Source organism: Typopeltis vanoorti, chromosome 16 (genome assembly GCF_054136105.1).
Source record: "Typopeltis vanoorti isolate ZY-2024b chromosome 16, IOZ_Tvanoo_1.0, whole genome shotgun sequence".
Taxonomy (NCBI): Eukaryota; Metazoa; Arthropoda; class Arachnida; order Uropygi; family Thelyphonidae; genus Typopeltis; species Typopeltis vanoorti.
The window spans coordinates 105,999,895-106,020,579 of NC_143564.1; the positions used below are offsets into that span (position 1 = coordinate 105,999,895).

At 35.0% G+C, this 20,685-nt stretch overlaps 1 protein-coding gene across 2 annotated transcripts in view; it reads left to right on the forward strand.

Annotated features, from left to right (window-relative positions):
- Pi3K59F (phosphatidylinositol 3-kinase 59F) overlaps positions 1-20,685 on the forward strand; it is a 586,771-nt gene that overhangs the window by 483,645 nt on the left and 82,441 nt on the right. For both annotated transcript variants that reach the window (XM_090405919.1, XM_090405920.1), the window contains one exon: positions 14,859-15,027. In XM_090405919.1, coding sequence (XP_090262045.1) covers positions 14,859-15,027 — 169 coding nt within the window. The remainder of the gene's footprint in view (positions 1-14,858; positions 15,028-20,685) is intronic.

Genomic DNA, 20,685 nt, shown 5'->3' on the forward strand with positions numbered 1-20,685 from the left:
GGTGAGAACACTGACTACATCCAGTCTGACGTTGTTGGTGATATGGTTAGGAAGGTTGCAAATCCCACATTCTATTTGGATCATTATTTCCTTGGCAGGTATTCTTTTGGGAGCTAGGGCGAAATTGTGGCCACGTGAAAGTGCGGCGAGTGCTTCAGGCTTTAAAACTACGGACGAGAGGTTGACTACAGTGTTGAGTGGTGGCTGTGGTAAGGAAGTAGAATTCTTTATCAGGTTTTCATATTTTTTCAAGTGCCGACTACGTATTTTTTGCCTTCTTGCCTTTTTTGTTTATTTTTCTTCTAGTTTCTTGCCATCTTCCTCATTTGCTTTTGTTAGTGCCTGCGTGCACATACCATATTTTTATGTTCCTGAAGATGGCAACATGACGTTGCCGAAATATTGAAGTTATTCATTAAAGTTGCCTTTAATTAATATCCTTTATATGCGTTGTTAATTCCGTAAGCTAATTACCAGTGATGTTAACCTAATAATTTCTTGTTAGTTTCTAGCGGGTCAAATTCTTAGCTTTCTAGTATTTTTAAACCGTTGAGAAGGCGAGGCTGGGTGAGCTAACATTTTGAGCTGAAAATTTGAAAGTTGATGTTAGGAGAAAAAAGCTAATTGATTTTTCTTTTGATTGTGCAGTATATCATCTGTTAAGGTTGCAAAGTTTTTTTAATGGTATATAGAGACATTTTCATTCGTCTTCAGAAACAACAGACAGTAAAAAATATCTATTCCTGAATAAAAATAAATATTCTGTGTATTATAAGATGTTGTTGATCTACAACAAATCTACAACAATATGTGAGATTGATAAAGACAGAACAACCACTGATACTAAAAAAAAAAAAAAAAAAAAACTAATGAATGTAGACTTCCTGAAAGTGTGGATAATTCCGATAATGATCGGATGTTATGTATACTGAGTCTCAGTAAACAAAATAAAATTCTTGGAAAACAGAGTGAAATATACACAAACCAGAGAAATACACATAACATATGCAAGAAATTTTACACGATGATTTGCTGCTCCATCAAACCATATTTATTCCTGCAATTTTTAATTTTAAATTATGCCATCATGCTATTCGCTCTACCCAGCAACTTATAGGACACACATATCACAAATGATAATTATTATTATTACTATTATTACGGGCAACTCCAGGGAGTCATTAGACTCATCGAGGGAGGCCCCAAATCATATTCATCACAACTATTTGACATTCATACAGTATCTATCATACCTTGCCTTAAACTCATTCACTGTCACAGCATCCACCACAGACTCAGGGAGCGCATTCCACTCATTCACTACTCTAAAAGTAAAGAACCCAGCTCTAACACCTTTATTATTAATAATCGTTTACCATTAATGAAAGCATTTCTACTCACACTTATTCTTTCCTATTCTTACGTCTTATAAATGATAATTCACATATTTTCATCCTTGAGTATTTCAAATCATCATCAAATTCCTGCCATGTACCCTCAAGGGGTGTACAGGGTATGACAGTACTACATGAAAAAATTACATCATTACTAACTTCCTATCTACAATTTGACTCCAAATCAGTCTGTTACTTGTCAAGACTCCAACATTATCAGATCTTATATTTCTATCCTCTAAGGCACTTTGTACCGTATCAATCCACCTATATCTTGGTCTTCCTCTGGGTCGTTTTCCTGCCAACCTGGCAGAGAACACTTGTTTTGCTAATCTTTCCTCTCCCATTCTATTTAAGTGACCATACCATCTGAGATTAGCTCTGCTAACGCATTCCTGGATGCTGACAATGTCAAGTTCTTTCCTAATATCCTCATTTTTAACATGATATTGCAATTGATGCCATCTGTTCACGCCTCTAATTTTTCTCAGGACTCTCATATCTGCGGTCTCTAGTCTTTGGTCAAGTGTTTTACTTCTGACCCAGCTCTCAGATCCATAAGTTAAAATTGGTTTGAACACAGTCTTGTATACAGCTAATTTAGTGTTCCGACTAATTTCTTTCTTATTCCATATGAATTTATTCAATTGACTTCCCACGATACCAGCTTTGCTGATTCTGTTGTCTATTTCTATATTTAGTTTACCATCTTCAGTAAAAATTGTGCCTAAGTAGCTGAAATGTTTTACTTGTTCCACAGGTTCTCCATTCACAACACAGTTGACATTTTCAATGATTCTGCCTATTTTCATTGTCTTTGTCTTTTTATTGCTCACCTTCATACCATATCTATTACAACAGCTATTCAATTTAGTCAGAGAATCTTGCAGACTTGTAGCGGATTTATTTAGAAGTATAACATCATCCGCATAAAGCAAAGAGCTGACATTAACATCTCCAATTTTGATATTAGGTTTAATACCACATTCCTTCATAATGTGATCCATATAGATAATGAATAACAAAGGGGATAATGTACATCCTTGTCTCACACCAGATTTAACATTAAACCATCTTCCTGTACTTCCTTCAATTCTAACTGCTGACTCACAACTCAAATAAAGACTAAGTATTGCTTGATATAATGCCCCATTGACACCATATAACTGCAGCGTATTGAATAGCTTCTCTCTTGGCACCTTGTCATATGCCTTTTCCAAATCGACAAAACTTAAATACAGATCTTTGTTATATTCCCATGCTTTCTCGACTATTTGTCGTAAAGTGAAGATCTGATCCTGACAGCCTCTATTTGGCCTGAATCCAGCTTGTTCTTCACCAAGCTTTTCTTCCACAATTCTTCTCAACCGTTTCTCAAGTATACTTGCATAGATCTTGCCAGGAACACTCAGTAGGGAAATACCTCTGTAATTCTCACATTCAGTTTTATTTCCCTTTTTATGTATGGGTACTATGAGAGCTCTACTCCAATCATCGGGAATTCGTCCCTCTGTCCAGGCTTTCTGAACTATGCAGTGCAGCCACTGTAAGACTCTTATACCACCATACTTCAGCATTTCTGGTCGAATATCATCTACTCCTGCTGCCTTTCCACATTTCAAGCCTTTGATGGCTTTTTCTACTTCAAGTATGGATATGTATTCCTGACTGCATGCCTGGTCAGTGTTTTTTATCACTGTGCTGTCATCACTGCTTGTTTCATTTAGCAGTTTTTCAAAGTAATTACTCCATACTTCAAGGATATCTTTTTCTCCTGTTCTCATTTCACCTTTATCATCTCTAATTCCTTTTACAGCACTCTTTCCTCCATTCCTAAGCTTCTTCAACAACCTCCAGAATATTTTGCCACCTTCTTGATATTTATTTTCTATATTCTTGCCAAAGTCCTCCCATGACTTTTGTTTAGCTAGTTTTACACACTGTTTAGCTTTCTTACATTTGTCTCTGTATTCTGTAAGAGTAAAAGCTGACTTATTTGCCAGGAACTTTTGATATGCTTTCTTCTTTTCCTTCACTGCCTCTTTAACTTCCCGTGTCCACCAGGGAGTTCTGATTTTTTTATCTTTGCACACAACCTCACCACATGCCTCTCTGGCAGAATCAATCAATGTTTCCTTCAGAGTTTGCCACTGAATCTCCAAGGTTTGATTCCTGTTCTCAAACTCTTTCATTTTCTTATCAATAATATTTCTGTATTTTAGTCTACAGTTTACATCTGAGAGCTGCTCAACTTTTATTCGCTTTAAAACTTTCTTACATGTTATTCTTTTCAATATGAAATTCAATTTTATCCTGCTCAAGACTAAATAGTGATCACTTCCAATTTCAAATCCTCTGTACACTCTGGTGTCCTGCACCAGGGAGAAAACATCACTATCAACAATAACATAGTCAATGAGACTTTTCTTATTCCTAGCCTCTTCTCTCCATGTGAATTTGTGCACATTTTTATGTTGGAACATGGTGTTAGTAATAACCAGTCCATGTCCTGAGCAGAAATCCAACAGATATTTGCCATTATTATTAGCTTTGCTCTTTTCTCCAAATTTTCCCAAAATATTTTTGTATGTCTCACAATCATTTCCTACTCTACTATTTAGATCCCCAACAAGGACCAACTTTTCCTTTTTCATTGTGTCAGTTGCTTTTTCTAAAGCATCAAAAAATTCCTCCACTTCTACCTTAGTAGAACCTTCTGTGGGACCATAGGCACAAATAAGTCTCATTGTCCAGTTCCCCATTCTCATATTTACCCACATTACTCTACTTGAGACTGACTGCCATTCAAGAAGATTAGCCTCGTATTTTGTGTTGAATACTATGGCTACTCCTTCTTTTCCTTGATTGTGATTGCCTGAATATAACATTTTGTATTTATTGCTCAGAAAAATCTCACCAGTTTTGGTCTTTTTTGTTTCAGTCACCCCTATTATACTTACCAAATATAGCATTCTCCTTCAATGTTGTTTTCTAATAAATCCTAAAACAGATTTGTTCCCCCGCTCTACGTAGAAGTATTCAAAGTTTTCCTGCAATTAATTGCATTGGACCAATTAAGATGAATGCTGATGTGCTATGCCCTCTCATGACTTTCATACATCGATTAAAATGCAATCACACTATCATGGGCATCCATGGGTGGGGGGGGGCTTCCTCCTGGGTTCGATTAAAAAATTCCACAAATTACAATCGTAAAATTGATTGAGATATGTAATCTTACACCCTCGACCCTGGGATGCTTTGTCTGTCTTAAAATTTTATTATGGGTTAGCCTGTTCGGCCAACGGTGGGGTAGCCATAGAACACGTGTTTTATAGCAGCAATAAAACACATGTTCCTGTTTTTGGTTCATCTTTTTCTGATTTGTGAACACAGTGACCGGTTAGTTTTCCCTCTGTGTCTAGTGACTCACTGAGTGAAGTATGAATTGTAAATTTATAGTGAAACAAATTTAAACAGAAAAATAAATTTTTAAAAGTGTATGTAATATAATATTATTTTACTTGTTAGTTTTATGATTTTTTTACTTTTAAACTAAAATAATTTAATTTAGGATTAATAATTAGTTGATTTTTAATAAAATATGCTGGTCAATTTTTTAATATACGAAATTGTGCTAAAAACTATTAATTCTAAATACTTTTTTCCCCCAAGAATTAAAGATCATTAAAATCGATGCAAAATGAAAATAATATATTATTATTATTATTATTATGGGCAACTCCAAGGAGTCCTTAGACTCATCGAGGGAAGTCCTAAACATCATATTAAGAACAACAATTCGGCATTCGCACAGCATCTATCATACTTTGCTTTCAATTCATTTACAGTAATGACACCCACAACAGACTCTGGTAGCTTCTTCCGCTCATTCACCATTCTAAGTAAAAAACCTAGTTCTAACACTCTTGCTCATTTTCCATGGATGGCCTCTAGTTCCCATCACCAGACCCTTTTCTGAAAAATTTCCTCTGAATTAATCATGTAAAAACCGTTTAGTAATTTGAATGTCTCAATCATATCTCCCCGTTTTCCGCCTATCAACCAATTTCTGTAACCCACAGATCTTCAGCCTGTTCTCGTAAGGTTCATTCCATAGACCAGCTATTATGTTGGTCACTCGCCTCTGGATCCTCCTACCTCCTCCCCATCAAGAAGAAACCAAGGTGCCCAGATCTGGGCACAGTAGTCAAGATGGAGGCTTATCAAGGCTCGATAAAGAGGAACAATAACTTGCTTGCCTCTGCTCGTCAAAGTATTCTTCAGTAACCAAGTGATTTGATGAGCTGATTTAGCCACTTTTGCAATGTTTCCCCCCCCCCCCCCTAAACTTGAACTCCCTATCCACGAACACTCCCAAATCCCTGGCCTCGTCAATCTCCTGAAGTACAGTTCCACCAATGTGATATACTGCTGCTAATTTTTTCACCCCAAAATGCATAACCTTACACTTTGCTACATTAAACTGACATCCATTCTCATTAGCCCAGGCTGCTAATCTATCCAAATCATCCTGCAAAATTTTGACATCATGTGCATTCACTATTGCTCTACACAACTTTGCATCATCAGCAAATAAATGAACAGTTCCTCTCAGATCCTTTCCTATATCATTAATGAACAAATTAAATAGCATTGGTCCACGAACAGAACCCTGTGGCATACCACTAGTAACAGGCCTTCTTTTGGACTCCACTCCTGAATAAACTACTCTCTGATATCTCTCCATCAACCACCCTCCTATCCACCTCACCAACCCTATATCCATCCCCATGTGCTGCAGTTTACTGATTAGAATTCCATGTGGCATCCTGTCAAAGGTCTCAGCAAAGTTCAGCAGTATCACTGTAAATCCATTACCCTTATCCAGTTCAGCCGTCGCTGTATTATAAAACGTGAGCAAGTTACTGAGGCATGATCTACCCATCACAAAACCTTGCTGTCTTCCATACAGTATCCCATTTTCATCTATCCATTCATGTATTTTGCTCTTGATTAATATCTCCAAAACCTCGACAACGATTCCTGATATGCTGATTGGTTGATAATATGCAGCAGCAGTCTTGAAACCTCCTTTATGCAATGGAACTATCTTCCCCTCTTTCCACCCCCTCAGGACTAACCCAGAGCTAAGACTTAAATTAAACAATATGGTCAAGGGAACTGACAATTCCTTTTCTGCTTCACGTAAGATTCAAGCTGATATAACATCCAATCCCACAGATGTATTTTCATTAAGGTTCTGTAATATACTATTCACCTCCATTTCATTCACTTCAATTCCTATATCAGCAATTTGTTCTCTCATTCCTGCAATATCACAGCCTGGATGATATACTCTTGCAAAGTGTTCACTTAGTAATTCTACTATTTCAGCTTATTCTGATGACTCGAAAGGGGGGGGGGGAGCAGAGCCCCCTTTCAAGTCATCAGAATTCAAGGAGAACCGGCCTACCAGTCCAGAACTCGGAGGGGGTTGGGCACCATAGGCATAAGGGGAACAGAGCCCCCTAATATATATATATATATATCAGGCGAATATTCCAGGTGTGCTAGGTGTGCAGTGCTCATCCACGAAATATCAGTATCACCAATATTATATTTTTGCATTTATTCCCATTAAAGACTCTCCCAATTGTTTGCAGACTTCACGAGAGTAATAAAGCATTAGTGCTTCACGAAGAGGGCACTTTTCGAAGTGTAAACATTGCATCACATTCGTGTTAATAGCCTGGGTGTGCTTTCAAAATGCATACACCTTTGAGTCCGTTGAAAAGATGTAAAGATGGCGCAGCAGGTCAAATTCTTAGGGTTTTATTATCTTTAAACTGCTGAGAAGGCAAGGCTGGGTGAGTTAACATTGTGAGCTCACCTAGCAGCTTGTCATTTGTCATGAGTTGAGCGCTTTCTGTATCTGATGGCTGTATTGCAAACAGGTGTTACACATTTTCTAGAACTGAAAATTTGAAAGTAGATGATGGGAGAAAAATTTTAATTGTTTTTTTCTTTTGCTTGTGCAGTATACCATCTGTTGAGTTTGCATAGTTTTTTTGGCAACAGCAGACAGTAAAAAATTATCTATTCCTGAATAAAAATTAATATTCTGTGTATTATAAGATATTGTTAATCTACAACAAAATACCAGCATTTGTGAGATTGATAAGACTGAAGAACTGCTGATAGTAAAAAGTAATAATAATAAAAACTAATGAATGTAGGATTCTCGAAAGTGTGGATAATTCTGATAATGATTGGATGTTATGTATACAAAATAAAATTCTTGGAAAACGGAGCGAAATATACACAAACCAGAGAAATACACAACATATGCAACAAATTTTACGAAATGATTTGCTGCTCCATCAAACCATATTTATTCCTGCAATACTCTCTCTCTCTCTCTCTCTTCATAAGTTTTTTTTTTTTAATTTTAAATTATGCCATCATGAATTCACTTATTCATGTTTAGACTTTATAGGATCTTGCTATTTGCTCTACCCAGCATCTTCTAGGACACACACATCACAAATAATAATTATTGATAATTCGTTTACCATTAATGAAAGTGTTTCTACTCACACTTATTCTTTCCTATTCTTACATATCTTATAAATGATGATTCACATATTTTCATCTTTGAGTATTTCAAATATACCAACCAAATATAACATTCTTCTTCATTGTTGTTTTCTAATAAATTCTAAAACAAACAGATTGTTCCCCACTCTGTGCAGAAGTATTCAAAGTTATCCTGTAATTAATTGCATTGGACTAATTAAGATGAGCGCTGATGCACTATGCACTCCAAAACTCATACATTGATAAAAATGCAATCACATGGTCATCAGCATATGCAGAGGGAGGGGGATTTCCTCCAGGATCGAGTAAAAAATTCCAGAAATTATAATTGTAAAAGATTCAGACATGTAATCTTATACCCTCGACCCTGGGATGCTTTTTCTGTCTTAACATTTTATTATGGGTTGGTCTGTTTAGGCCCACGGAGGGATAGCCATAGAGCACATGTTTTATTGCAGCAATAAAACACATGTTCCTGTTTTTGGTTCATCTTTTTCTGATTTGTGAAAAAAATGTTCATTACTGTTGTGAACAGAGACCAGTTCGTTTGTCCGGTGTGTTTAGTGAGTCACTGAGTGAAGTGGGAATTGTAAATTTATGGTAAAACAAATTTAAACAGAAAAATACATTTTTAGAAGGTAAGTGTATGTAATTTAATATTATTTTACTTGTTAGTTTTATGGTATTTTTGCTTTTAAACTGAAATAATTTAATTTAAGATTTTGGGATTAATTAATTAGTTGATTTTTAATAAAATATTCCAGTCAGTTTTTTTATATATGAAATTGTGCTAAAAAGTGTATTAATTCTGAATACTTTTTTTCCCAAGAATTAACGATCATTAAAATTTATGTAAAATGAAAATAATGTATTTATAGTTTACATCGACAAACAATTATATCAAAAAATACTACAAGACGTTTATTCGTGTAATTATTAACCTCCAAGCCCCCCCTCCCCCGGAAAATTTTTTGTGGATGCACGCCTATGCATACGTGAAATTTGTAGCGCAGGTTGCATAACCCACATGACAGTGTTAAGTTCTGAATGAAACTAAAATTAAATTAATTCACATTTCCTACAGACTTAACATGGGTTTGCATTTTGAAACATATATTGATATATCAGTTGTACTAATTTCTTGTAACTTACAAAAAAATTACTAAATATTTTCATTACTTCATGTTATGGTGTAAATGTTGTAAATTGTTTAATGTTTAAACTTTGCTACTTTTGTGTAAATACTTATAAATTGCTGGTAGAAACGATAATCCGATTAAGTAAAAATGGCCAGAATCTAAACACATGCTACAAGTATGCGTGCACCCTTTTAGATAAGCACGCAGTTCCCCCCCCCCCCCCACACACACACCAAAAAGCATGCTAAGATTTCTGTCTGTGGCATTAAGTACTGGAAGACATAGGGTGGCACGGAAAAAAGAGTAGGAGAAAAGCGATGACGTAGATAGGAACGATAGTGCGTGATTTAGAAAGCGTAGCAGAGCTAACCAGCTCTCTTGCTCTTGTGTTTTGGAACCTTCTTGTGGCACCTTCTCGTCCTTCGTTTTCGACGAGGCCGTCGAGACAAAGACTGAGGGAACATGCCGTGATATCCATGAAAGTTTGCCAGTCAGCAATCAGCCCAGCGGAAGGAAGCCTCCGATTTCCCCAGAGATAACTAAACCATGTTGAGCCAGTTGACCAGAGAACGACAAGCACTTGCTTTCGGTGGCGTAGATAAGTCCAGCCTAGACCCTCTGAAGAATATTACAGATATGGTAGTATGAACAAGGAGTCGAGAACGAATGTCCAGTTGTCATGTGTGTGATGGCCAAATAGTTTCCCAGCAGTTGGTAGTGTACAGTTTATGTATTAATAAGTAATTTTGTTTTAAAGAAAAAATTCTGTAACTATAGGAAGGACTTTAGAGATTGTTTTCCTTTAAAGTAGAGTAATTATGAGATTTTAGTGAAGGAATTAGTGCGGAAGCACGTGGAGCTAACTTAGTGATTCAATAAGTAACAGTCCTTTAGTATTGAAGTGTAGAGAAGAGCATGATTGATCTAAAAATAGAATGTGGTTATTAGAATTGATTTTCCTTTGTTTTGCATGCTATGAAAAAAGTAGAGAGTTTGAATAACTATGCTCATCCTTTAGAATTAGTGGATTAATATATCAATGTATATTCATAAAGTGTAAGATGTCTCAGTTGATATTAAATGTTTTCTTCTTTAAGTTTAACTGAAGACTTGCCTGATTTTTTTTTTCTATTGCACTTTCTCATTAAATTCGGACCACAGTGGGAGATAAGTTAATAGGGAGGCTATGACTACATAAATAAGTTATAGTGAAATAAGATAGTATGCTAAACTGTGTTCTGGTTCCTTGATTCTGCACTCTTTGTTAATCTAGGATTCAGGGTGGTGCAGGATAATAGAAATTTTCCTTGAATCCAAAAGAGAAATCAGATCCACTATTGAAACAAAGGAATTGGTGTTGACCATTAGCAATTCCTTTGTCTTATATCCACTAGCATTGTTCTTAAGAGTAAGTAACGGCCCTGAGAGAATATTGAGATTGATTAAAATATAGAGTAAAACTGACAAATAAAGTAAAGCAAAGTAAGAGAAGTTAATTAAAGTATTTAAATTAAGAACAATAATTACAAATGTATCCAGGCATACATTTTACAGACAACTAAAAGGATAAAGATTTTACAACAGCATCCTCAACCAAAATGGACATGTAACACCACTGATATATATATATATAATTTTGTCCTGGGAAATATACCATGGCACTCAGCTAGTTATTATTTGTACTCTGGAATTCGACATAGTTGTGGAAAGTTTTATGGTATTTTTTTTATTATTTCATATTATACTACAATAATTAATCTTAATCGATGACTGTATTCTTGAATCAATTCACTGCATCTGAGATTCAGGCTTCCTGCAGTTTACCAGAAGCACAGTCATGAAGTAATGTCACTTGCTAGTTACTTTTGTATGTTGAAGTATAATATTGATTGAACAGAAGAACATGGTTCATATTATATGTCTTCCAGGATTCCCCACCACCAATGAATGTATTTAAATAGTAAATCTGAATACACCAAAATGGAAAAATAAAAGTGTATATTCTTTATCAGTCGTATTTTGCACTGTTGTATTGGAGAAATTGTAATTAAGTCAGTTCTGTCAGTCTGCAAAAAGCATTGTAATGAAGTAACTTCCTGCATACACTGTTTGTTGTGTACTATAATATGCTCCTTAGTATAAAAAAAAAAAAGCAAAATAACTCTTCTTGCAACAGCAGTTTAGCAAACTGATATCATCCTACTAGTCTTTTTCCAAATTATCCTGATTCTGAGCCTGTTGGCTGGCTGCTTCTATCCTTTTATTGTTATGTTGCCATATAGATGATGGATGTATATACTTTTCTCTGCAATTGAAAGCATTATTGGCATTTTGGAAAAGATAGTATGTATTAAAATAACTTTGATAAATGATTAAAGAGCTTACAGTAAACCTTGATACATGCGGTTAATTCATACAATAAATGTACAGTATATATCGAAACCACATGTATCAAAGTTAAAAACCAGTGGAAAAGATTCTAATTCATCCATTATGTTTTGGAACATTCATTAGAAGACTTAATTTAGGCCTTTAAAATACATTTCAGCTCTGTACATAGATAGAAATATAAAGAACACCGAAAAGTAAGTAAGCTAAAACATTTTTATTATTATTATTATTATTTGAAACCTCCAGGGAGTCCAAAGACTCATCGAGGGAGAGTGTGCCAACAGCATCGAACGATTGGTCCCCTTCCAACTACTAACCACGCTCAAACTTACTTAACTGAGCCATTAGTAGCAGAGGCTCTACCAATCGACCAACCTTTGCCGGCGAATGAGCTAAAAAATGAGTGAAAAATGGATATGCCATTTTCTAGAAAAATATTTGTCAAGCATCATTTGAACAGTTTTAGCCTTCTTCATACAGTTTACAATAACAGTTCCATTTTCTAGGGTTTGGCTAACTAACAAGCTTCTTTCTACATTCAGATTGAAATCCATAATTTGTTGTCCAACAGTTTCCAAATTTTGAAACATCTGTTCGAGTACCTTTATTGAAATTTTCTTTGTGACACACACTCCTCTCCTTCAGTCTCAATTTCTTCTTTCTCATCTTAGGAACATTGCTGCTTCAATTCTGTAAGATCCATGTCAGTGAGTGACTGTGAATGTGAATCCAGGTATTCTCTTACATTGTGGATATCAACATCTTAAAAGCCAAGATCCTGTCCAGTGATGCTAATTTCTTCAACAGTATCAACAAATTTTCAAAGCCAGAAATATCATTTGTGCAGCAAGGTAGAAGATATTTCTGCACGGCCCTCATTGTACTAGCTGTAACTTCTTGCCATGACTCATAAATATTTTCAATAGGTTGCCTAATGTTAAAATTCCTCAAAAATTTGGGCAATGAAATTGCACCTTCCCCTGTCATAGTTTGGGCAAACGTTTTCATAGATAATAAGCCTTGAAAGGTGAAATTACATCCTGGTCCATTGGCTGTAGCAAAAACCTAGTGTTCAGAGGTAAAAATATGACTTTTACATTTTCATAGTCTTCAGTGCAGCAGGATGGCCAGTGGCATTATCAAGAACGAAGAGGGGGGTGGAGCTTAAATGTAGGATTTTTTTGCTTGCAATAGTTTTTGAATGCTGGATAAAAAGAAACTCTTAAACCAGTCTTCAAACAAAGCTTGTGTGACCCATGACTTTTTTTACTTGTCTACCAAATTACAGGCAATGAGCTTTGTTTCAACCTCTTAGTCCTTGAATTTAGTGAATGGTAAATAAGTATATGTTTCAATTTGAAATCACTGTCAGTGTTTCCTCCCAACATAAGTGTTGTGGTCTTTGTATACTTTGTAACCAGGTGGCAATTCTTCATTGTAAGATAAGAAATGTCATTATCTTCCAATAAAGGTCAGTTTCATCAATGCTAAAAATTTGGTGGTCATTGTAATTAGTTTCCTGTTATTTTTTTAAAACATTCAGGAAATTTGGTGGCTGCATCTTTATCAGCACTTGCCATTTCCCCTGTTAACTTGACATTATTTATTCCAGTTCAAACTTTAAACTTTTCAGACCACCTTCTGCTGGCAGAAAATGTCTTGGGATTCCCTTTCAATTTGTTTTCTTTGAGCAATGAAAATAGGATAAGTGCTTTTACCATTATGTTGTTGGAATCTGTTTTTTGGTTGCAGTCTTGCAGCCAAGTTACTAAAAGATTTTCCATTTCAACCAAAATAGAACTCCTGTTCTTAGTGCATTGCATATTAAAAGATGTTGATACAACTTTACTTTTGTTCTATGTATTTCTTAGATTTGGACAAAATTAGTTATACCATAGACTCATTGAGGCCTAGTTCCATGCTAATGCTTGCCTTGCTTTGACCATTATCAAACCATTTAATGTCAAGTTTCATATCCAAAGTAATAACTTGATTTTTCTTCTTATTGGATTTCAATGGTATATCACTTTTCCTTTTGGGCAAGGTGAACTTTTAAAGAATATTAATTATTATTTAGCATAAAATGCAGTAATGGGAAGGCACTGCTTTGACATGTCTTCCTTGGATGGTCACCTAAGTGAAACTGTGCTTACCTTGATTACCTTGATGGACCTGTGTTTCACTCAGGATTTCTCCCTGAGTGCAGGTCACAAAGATGCCTCCAACGATCTCGATCTTGCACCTCTCTCTTCCATGTTATACCCATAGATTTCACTAGTGGATCTTCCCATCTTGTAGGTGGTCTTCCTGATTTTCTCTTTATTCTTGGTTGCCAGTTGAGTATTCTATATGTCCATCTGTTATCCTTGAGTCTGGCTATGTGACCTACCCATCTCATCTTGCTTTTATATACTGCAGTTACCGCATCTTTTATGCCTGATCTGTTTCTTAGTTCCGTCTTTCTAACATGTTCCATTCTGTTGATGTTACAAATTCTGCATTCTATTGCACGCTGAATTATTCTGAGAGTCTCTTCTTCTTTTTTTGTCGTGTTCCATGTTTCTGATCCATATGCGAGTGATGGTAGAATATCACTATTAAATAGTTTTGCCTTTGGAGAGATGTCAAGATTTGGATGTTGAATGATAGCCATGCAGCCTTCTTTCTTTTTGCTAGTTCTTCAGATAAATCGTTATTCATTTTTATTATTTGTCCTAAGTACCTGTATGAGTCAGTTTGTTCTATAGGCATGTTATCAATACATAAGTGACTGTCACTTGTGTAGATGTTTTTGATCCATTTTGTTTTTTCTAGATTCATTTCTAAGCCTATCTTACTGCTGTTTGTGTATACTTTTTCACCCATTTCTTCTAGGTCTTTTGGGTTGTGGGATATCAGTACTAGATCATCGGCAAACATAAGAATTTATAGCTTTTATGTTTGCCGATTAGGTCTCTATTTAGGTCTATTTTTTTTCAGAATGTATTCTGAAAACTGTGCTTATGGCCGCATTATTACAAGGCAGAAGCAGAATCTGGCAACACTGTTTACAGATACAGTTTTCTGGCTTCATCCCCGTCCCCTTTATAATCAGCCACACTATTCGAAATTTTAGTGGCTACATATAAAATGTTTATGAAATGTTATAAATGTTTGTGAAACATTTATAACATTTAAACAAAACTTACATTGATCAAAAACGCATATCAAAGTTTATCTGTACTTTCATTTAGAGATTGGTACATACATCAGACAAAATTATAGTTCATTTTTAGTTACAATAGTCATTTTTATTTTTATTTGTTTTATTTATTTATTTATTTTTATTGTGAAGGAAAGTTGTTTCATATTGACTTTGGATATATACTTGGAAGAGATCCGAAACCTCTTCCTCCTCCTATGAAACTCAGTAAGGAAATGGTGGAAGCTATGGGAGGTATAAATTCAGATTATTATCAAGAATTTCGCACCCAGTGTTACACAGCTTTTCTTCATCTTCGCAGGTAATTATTATATTTATATCATGACTAACAAATCACTTCCATTATATGCAGCTCAGTAGTCTCCAAACTCTTTTACAAGAGGTCAGTTTCTTTGATTTATTATTGGGCCAGAATTGATTTAAGTAGAAATTTATATTTGTAAAATTATTTGCAAGAAAATACAATGTCACTTTAAATCTTAAATTGACATTGTGAATATAAGAGATGTTTGGAAAATAGTAACCTGTAATAACTATCCTTTTTCTCATGGCTGATGACACAGTCAGTGAAGCTGCAGTTTGGAGACCCCTGATATAGTTCACAATACTTGTTAATATGATATAGTGAAGAAAGTTATCAGTATTGAAAAGTTTTTATCACATGACTATATTATATTATATTATATTATATATAATGGCTGTAATATAATATATAATTTGTTTATAAATGAGTGACAAATATGAGTTGTGTATGTGGAGTGCAATTGTAAGAACGACCCTTCGAATTGGAAAAAGCCTAAGCTCGAGTCTCGTCATGATGGGAGGAATCTTTATATGGACTTTTTCAATCGAAGGTGAGTTAGCTGATCTCATACAGAGGTAGCAGGGGTTTTTTCCTCCCGGAAACTCGGGTTTTTCATCCCGCATATAGACAAATTGGCCCTTCAGAATACACACAATTTACAGACAAAAAATACTAACTGTGGTGGTGGTGGGCAGTTGATGGCGCTGATGTAGATGATTGATTGTAGAGGTTCGGTGTAGTGGTGGAGATGGACAGTTGTACAATAGGTGGCCTCCTGCAATGAGTCTTCGGACTCCTTGTTGATGTCACGAATAATAATAATAATAATCACTTGCACATTACCACTAATTCGAGTTGAAATGACAAAGTGCAGAATAAAGACTAGATAATCATCATTCATCATCATCATACGTATCAAGGATTTAGGCCTAGCATGGCCTGTTCCGGCCTTAGAAGTCATCGTTGAATCGTTTAAGAGGACGTCCTGGTTTTCTTTTTTTTAATGGCTTGTTAAGGCTTGTTTTGGTAATCTTTCTGTTTTCATTCTTTGAATGTGTTCCATCCATTTATGTTTATATTTTTTAATTTTTTCTATTACTGGTTCTTGGTTTAATTCTTTCATAATATCTTCGTTTCTTTTGTGATCAAATAGGGTATACTTTGCAGTTTTTCTCATAAACTTCATTTCTGCTGTTGTTAATCTTTGTTTGTCTTTTTTTTTATTGTCCAGATTTCGCTTCCATACATTAAGACCGGTAAGACTAATGTATTGTATACTTTTAGCCTGGTTTGTTTTTGAACTAGGTTTGGTTTAAATATAGTGTTAATTACACCTGTTATTTTTAAATATTTTGCAATTTTTACATTTATATCTTTTTCATTTTCATATGTGATCATACATCCGAGGTAGTTAAATGAATTCACCTGTTCTAAGATCTTGTTATCTATTACTATTTTAGTTCTTGCTGGATCTTGTCCTTTAAAGGCCATAGTTTTTGATTTTTCCGTTGATATTATCATACCATAATCTTTGGATATCTCATTTAGATTTAAAATAGCTTTCTGCAAGTTATCTTCAGAATTTGTAATTATTATTTGGTCGTCTGCAAAGAGGAGAGTGTTTAAGTTAACTGTAGGTAAAAGTTTAATTCCTTGGTGTAAATTTTTACTCCATTTTATTATTATTTCATTTAAGTAGATATTAAAAAGAGTTGCTGAGAGGGGACATCCCTGTCGGATCCCTTGGTTTATCTCTCTTGTATATGATAGCTCGTGATTTAATCTTATTTGTATTTGATTATTTTCATATATACTTGTGATAGCTTTTAGGATATTATTTGGTATTTGTCTTTCTTTTAATATGTTAAATAATATGTTTCTTTTAACTTTGTCAAATGCTTTTTCAAAGTCAATAAATGCAATATGTGTTTCCAAATTATATTCTCTTTTTTTCTCTACTATTAATTTTAGGCAAAAGGCTGGATCTATACATGATCGTCCTTTTCTAAATCCATTCTGTACCTCTAGAATAAAGTTTTCAGAATATTTCATTAGTTTGTTATTTAAGATTCTGCTATATATTTTGTAACAGGAATTTAGCATACTGTGATACCTCTATAGTTTTTAGGGTCATCTCTATTACCTTTCTTAAAGATAGGAATCACAATTGCTTTTTTCCATTCTATTGGGGGGGGATACCAGTTGAGTAAATTTTATTTAAAAATAGTAAGAGTCTTTTTTTGAATCTTGTTCCTGCGTATTTATATAGTTTGAAAATGTGCTCTATGATGAGCTGTGGATAAAGGAATGCAGACTACAGGTGTTTGGGAGTATAGGCCTACTTGTCACAGACATCTTGCCACAATGTGTTGAGATATCTGCATACCTGTGCTTGAATGGAGCTGACCTACCATGGTGTGTCAATTATGTTTTGCTATTAGATAATATGAGTATAAAACTAACTAATTTCTTGAGTCTCCAGTGACCTCATAATAAATGCATTTATTCAAATAAATATTCTTCACTCCACATTCACATGGCTTCACCAAAATCTGAACCATTTACTACACTGCTAAGAAAATGAAAATATGCATTGTGTTCCAGAGTTGGATGCAGCTGGCATAACCATTAATAAGGGCTCCAGTGAGAAGGAAACTTCATCTCAGTACAAAGAACAAATGTGATGGAAAGTGCAGTACAATAAGAATGTCCAAGGGAGCATACTATCTGTAACTAATATTAGGAAAAGCAGATATATCTAGGTCTTGGTACTCTTGATCGGGAAACAATAACTAATTAATTATGTTAAATAATACAAGTAACAGGGGAGTGTTTAAAGGTCAAAGCTGTATAACTGTGAGGAGACCTCCATGTAGCCTTTTAAGGAACGTGGAGAACTGACTGCAGCTTCTGACCTAATGTCTAATCCTTACCTTCTCATGATGCACCTTGTTAGATATCTACCTGGGTACTGAACAAACGAGGATGGGCTGATGGTTGAATTTAGCTGACCAAATTGTATTCTTAGTGGCTTAAACCACAATGTAAGAGGATGGTACACCATTGCAGAATATCATGCTAACTGGGGTGTCACCTGGTTAAACAAGGTCCCCGTTGTTTTCATCAGGGAACCAGAGCAAACAGCAAAAAGTCAGCTACTGGAACAAATCCCAGAACACGTCGCAACTCAACATCAACAAAGTTCAAGATTGGTACTATTGGTATAAGAAGCATCAATGGAAAAGAAATGGAACTAGCAAAAGAATTAGATAAGTACCAGATTGATATAATAGGCATAACTGTAACAAAGAATACAAGTGAGATTTTTCTAATCGACAAATACAAAATGTTATATTCAGGCAATAACATTCAAGAAAAAGAGGGAGTAGCCATAGTATTCAACACCAACACTAATATGAGGATAATCTTCTTGAATGGCAGGTATTATCAAGTAGAGTGATGTGGGCAAATATCAGAATGGGAAACTGGACAATTGAGACTTAATTGTACTTATGATGCCACAGAATGTTCTAATAAGAAAAAAATGGAGGAATTTTTAGAGGCATTAGAGAAAGCAGCTGACACATTGAAAATGAAAAGTTGGTCCTTGTAGGAGATCTAAACAGCAAAGTACAAAAGGATTGTCAGACATACAGAAATATTTTGGGAAAATTTGGAGAAAAGAACAAAGCTAATAATAAGGGTAAGCTAGAGTTCTGCTTAGGACATAGACTAGTTGTTACCAACACTATGTTCCAACATAAAAATGTATACAAATTCACATGGAGAGAAAATGGAAGGAATAAATATTCTCATTGATTATGTTATTGTCACTGTTGATGTTGGAAGTTTCTCTAAATCCAGAGTAATTTAATAATAAGGTGAGACACCTTTAGGCAACTCGTATAGGTAAATATGACTTCTCCATTGCTTCCACCTTGGTATCACCACCTCTGTGTCTGGCTCCCACTGACGAGACCTCAATAAAGGTTGAAACTGGTCTGGGTAGTGACCCTTCCATACCAAGACCATTATACATGTATGCAAGGAGATGTGCTTTGAATTATGGGAGATACTAAGACAAGGAGTGATGAGAGCTTGGTCCACCTTTACCACGAGTTGCCTCAGTCCTGAAGATACTTCAGGCACAAACTTTGTTTGCTTACACTTGAATAAAGGATTAAAGTAAATTTATTATGTCAATGTTGATGTATAAAGGATTAAAGTAAATTTATTATGTCAATGTTGATGTTTTGCCACTGCTTCAGAGCACAATGTACAGAGGACTTGAAATAGGAAGTGATCACCGTTTAGTGTTGAGCAGGATAAAATTGGGCTTCATATTGAAAAGAAAGGTGTGTAAGAAAGTTTTGAAATGAATCAAAGTTGAGCAGCTTTCAGTGGTAAACTGTAGACTGAAATACACAAACATCATTGAAGAAAAAATTAAAGAGTTTGAAAACAAGAACCAAACTTTGGAGATTCAGTGGCAAATCTTGAAGAAAACATTGATTGATTTAGCCAGCAGAGAGGCATGTGATGAGGCTCTTTGTAAGGATAGAAAATTCAGAACTCCATGGTCGATTCAGGAAGTTAAAGAGACAGTGAAGGAAAAGAAGAAAGTATCAAAAGTTCCTGACGAGCAAGTCGACGTGTGCTCTTAGAGCACAAGATACAGAAAAATGTAAGAAATTGAAGCACTATGTAAAACTTGCTAAACAAAAGTTATGGGAAGACTTTGGTAAGAACATAGAAAATAAATATCAGATGTTGCAAAATATTCTGGAGGCTATTGAAAAAGCTTAGAAATGGAGGGAAAAGTAATGCAAAAGGAATCAGAGATAGTAAAGGTGACATGAAAACTGAAGATAAAGATATTCTAGATGTCTAGCGTAATTACTTTGAAAGACTGCTAAATGAAACAAGCAGTGTCTGTCTGATGGTAGAAAACTCCCAACAGGAATGTAGTCATATACATACTTGAAGTAGAAAAAGCCATTAAAAACATGAAATGTGAAAAGGCAGCTGGAGTAGATAAAATTCAGCCAGAAATGCTCAAATATGGAGGTATAAAAGTTTTACAGTGGCTGTATTGCTTAATTCAGAAGGCTTGGTCAGAGGGTCAAATTCCAGATAATTGAAGCAGAGATCTTTTAGTACCAATCTGTAAAAAGGGAAATAAAACTGAATGTGAAAATTATAGAGGTATTTCTCTACTAAGTTTTTTTGATGAGGTTTATGCAGGTATACTGGATAAACAGCTAAGAAAAATTGTGGAAGGGAAGCGTGGTGAAGAACAAGCTGGATTCAGGCCAAGTAGAGGTTGTCAGGATCAGATTTTCACTTTAAAACAAATAGTTGTCTTAAAGTGAAGGACATATAGCAAGGATTTCTATTTGAATATTGTTGATCTGGAAAAAAACATATGATAAAGTGCCAAAAAGAAAGCTCTTCAAAGCACTACAGTTATATGGTGTAAAGGGGACATTATATTGAGTAATACATTGTCTCTGTTTATGCTGTAACTCAGCAGTTAGAAAAGAATGATGTATAGGAAGATCGTTTGATGCTAAATCAGGTGTACAAGAAGGGTACACATTATCTCCACTGGTATTCATTATCTATATGGATCACATTATGCAGGAAAGTAGTATT